The sequence below is a fragment of the Arachis duranensis genome, chromosome 7, assembly GCF_000817695.3.
Source record: "Arachis duranensis cultivar V14167 chromosome 7, aradu.V14167.gnm2.J7QH, whole genome shotgun sequence".
In the NCBI taxonomy this organism is placed as follows: domain Eukaryota; kingdom Viridiplantae; phylum Streptophyta; class Magnoliopsida; order Fabales; family Fabaceae; genus Arachis; species Arachis duranensis.
The window spans coordinates 51,256,904-51,260,372 of NC_029778.3; the positions used below are offsets into that span (position 1 = coordinate 51,256,904).

The window sequence follows — 3,469 nt, forward strand, 5'->3', positions numbered from 1 at the left end:
GATGCACATAAATCGTGGCAGGGTAACGTGTTTTAGCTGAAAACACATAACTCATACTAGGCTAGGACGATTTATGTGTGACTTCCAAAACACACTAGGGTGGGACGATTTATGCTTTATTCACCTATGCAATTCATGCATAAATCGTTCCAGGGTACAATGTTTTACATATTAAATAACACACACCAGCCTAGGACGATTTATATATTATATGGTTTAGGGGATTCACGTTCAAGAAAACCATTCAGGGGATTCACGTAAAATAGGAGAGCAAATAATTTATTTAAATAAAAAATCCAAAAAATAACATGAAATAAGAAATAAAAGAAGAAAACTTTAATGTTGATAATATTGGTATTGGTGATGATGACGGTAGAAGAGATAATGATGATGATAAAATATGGTTACACAATAAAAATAATAGAAGTAAAAGTGATAATAATGAGGATGAAAAAGATAATGGTAGTAGTGGTAGTAATTGGTTATATTGTTGAAAAGATTTTTGTGGGGGTTTAAAACCTCCACAAAATACAAATAAAACCCTCCACAAAACTAATTTTTATTATTATTTAATGAATTTTTTAACAAAAGGACTGTATTGTCCCAAAATAAAAAAGTCGAGGGTCGAAGTATCCCTTTTTTTTTGGATAGGGATCGCTTTGTCCTTCGTGAAAATGGACAAAGACCAGATTGGGTCTTTACTCAAAATAGAATAGTGAATTTAACTAGTTTTTTAATCAATTAATTGGTGATGACATATTACAATATGGTTAATAATAATATTATCGTTATTTAGCAATAAAGGTCATTTGAATTGGGAGTTTGGCACAGCCCAATAATTTCCGTTGTATGCTAATTTGTTTTTCTTGTGCAAGATTTACACTTTATTATTCCTGACTATTTCTTTTGAGTTGAGCAGTGATACACACCCGCTTTCTTTTGGGTTATTCGAGTGATGAGTTCACTCGTCTACTTAACCAAATGCTGAGGGTTGAGGGTTCAAATCTTATGCATGCTGCAACTCATTAGCTACTTGAAAATAACCATAAATAAATAACTTAAATTTTTTGCATATAAAAAGAAGAAATAAAATCAATGTGGAAATACACTCAACCCCAATTCTTTTATTATTATGTATAATTCCCATAATCTGAAATATAACTAAGTTACAATAAAGTTGTGAAAGATCAAATGGACCATTCAAGAAAAATGGGATGAAAATCACTAGTTAAATTCTTTAGTGTGACGGCATTATATTCTTATGGTAGGGAGTAGCTAGTTCCTTGAAGTTCTCTTAGTTTTGGTGCTGATTCTTGGTGCTGATTCTGAGCAGGACATCAAGTAATGTGGGTATGCAAATGCCTCCAGACACATCCACTTCTTGTACCTTTGAGTTAGATGAATCAGAACAAGAAGCATCTCCTAATGTTTTCTTCTCTTCTCAGTAGTGTCTTCAAACCTCAACGTGTTTGGCAAGTACAATCATCCTCTCTCCCCTCCTCTTATTCCTATAAGACGCCCAAGGGATACACTCTTGTCTTGGAAGAAAGATGCTGTTGACTGCTGGTTTCCAATGCAAGAAAAAGCAGTTATAAACACCAATTCTTCTCAATACATTCTTATATTGGTGTCTTTGCAGACTAATTAACTTGGTGTATATATTTCAATACAAAAAGGGGACAAAAGTAGATTTGGTTCATTTTACCTCAGTATCAAGGTTGGAGGATGAGAATGAGGAGAAGCTGGTGGATGGTATCTGCTTCAATGAGAAAGGATCGACCGGTGCAGCTGCGGGTGCCTCTGTAACTCTAAGCTTTATATTCAAAAACCCAAGACCCAATGGCCATCCATTGAGCATCTGATCATTCTGAAAGTATGTGGCAATGAAAAAATATCAACACTATTGCAAATTACTTCAACTTTAAAGTAAGTCTTTGAAAAGGTTACAAAATGGTTATATAGTTTAGCATAGCAAAAAATACATGTATTGTATTGCATTTAGAAAAGGGTCAAAGCATACATCAGCAGATTAGTCACAATAATTCCCAAAAGAATTTGGCATCTCCAACACTATATAGTCAACTTCTATTTATGGATTTTTCTCCCTAAAGATGTACATTGGTTTTGAATTCCCAATTCTACTACTGTCCACCTTATGGTGCTAGCTAGTTTCTTGCTATATGCAGAAAAAGAACCTTCAGCAGAGAAGAGGTTAGCAGGATACTGTGCCATCCCACACTTTTTGCACTCTTCATTTGAAGCCTGAGTTACATCAGCTGTCATTGCTAGTATTGGAATGTGCCAATAAAAGATATCCCCAAACATTTCAGCTGATGCTTCCCCACATGCAATTTTCTCATTTACGTCGTTCTCTAGTATGCGGATTTGCCTTGTCACTTCAAAACTACACCAATCAAGATGAAATTAATACTTATAAATCACACCTTATTCATAGATCCTGAGGTCTAACATCCTATCTAAAATCATTCAAAGTTCAATAGATTTCTTGCATTAAACTTGCTGGCCATCCACCAAATCTGAAAAAACATAACAATCAGACAAAAGGACTATATCCCTATACCATTTCCCACTTAGATGTCTAAATAAGGAAGTTTCCAAAATGAGCACAGAATAAGGCAGTTTCTTCCTAATCACTATCAACAATGTAGAGACCTAGAGAAAATTAGTTCAAGTTTGAATAGTCTAAGTAGTAGGTCATTAAAATCTTCTATAAGTAAAACAAGTTTACAACCTAAATTTGATTTCAGTCAATTACAATTCAGGTTTGTTAAATGTGTTTCTCTCCGGTAAGAAGTAGACTTACTAGACAAGTCACCTGTTCTTATGGGGCAACTATAGAAGATTCATTGCATTCAAAAGCAAGAAACAAACTGAGAATTGTGAAAATAGAAAGATCAATTACCCATCCATTTCTGGCATTTGGAGATCCATGAAACAAGCATCGAAATTGTGAAGCGGCTTAAGCATCCATTTCTGATTGCGTGAAGGAAGCTGATGGCGAGACTCGAAGCAAGAAGACGACGAGCCCCACGACCTGCTGCTTTGCTGCCGGCGACGAAGAGCGCAACGAAGGTGCACGACTATGTGCAAGTGGATGACGAGACAAAGAGCAATGGCGACGACCGGTCTCAGAGACGAGAAGAGGGACAACGACCTTGATTACGAGACTGGAGATGAGAGAGAGAGCTTGAGTGCGACACCGAGAAAGATGAGAGAGATCGAGTTCCAGCAGGAGAGAGAGTGAATAGGAAGAGGAAAGAAGAACAGATTTAAGAGAGGATTTTTGAAACTAGTTGAACGAACAATTTTGATATTTTTGTTATTTTTCAGATATATTTTTATCTTGTTGTTTAAATTATTTAAAATTATGAAATTAAAATTAATTAAATTTTAAAATTTGATTAATTTAAAAAGATATTTTTATTTAATCGAATAAAATACAGATGTT

The 3,469-nt window shown here is 34.9% G+C and overlaps 1 protein-coding gene across 3 annotated transcripts; it reads right to left on the reverse strand.

Annotated features, from left to right (window-relative positions):
• Nucleotides 1–1,319: 1,319 nt before the first annotated feature.
• LOC110274129 (histidine kinase 2-like) lies at nt 1,320–3,211 on the reverse strand. Of its 3 annotated transcripts, XM_052252364.1 has the most exons (4): nt 2,924–3,211; nt 2,196–2,404; nt 1,706–1,867; nt 1,320–1,560 (listed from the first exon to the last, which is right to left on the reverse strand). In XM_052252364.1, exons 1-3 carry the CDS (start codon nt 2,986–2,988, stop codon nt 1,863–1,865), a joined length of 279 nt encoding a protein of 92 aa, XP_052108324.1. In that variant the 5' UTR covers nt 2,989–3,211; the 3' UTR covers nt 1,320–1,560; nt 1,706–1,862. The 3 variants fall into 3 exon arrangements, with proteins under 3 accessions (XP_052108324.1, XP_052108323.1, XP_052108322.1); XM_052252363.1 differs by lacking the exon at nt 2,924–3,211 and having other exon boundaries at nt 2,196–2,614; XM_052252362.1 differs by lacking the exons at nt 1,320–1,560; nt 1,706–1,867 and having other exon boundaries at nt 1,874–2,404.
• Between the last annotated feature and the right edge of the window lie 258 nt (nt 3,212–3,469).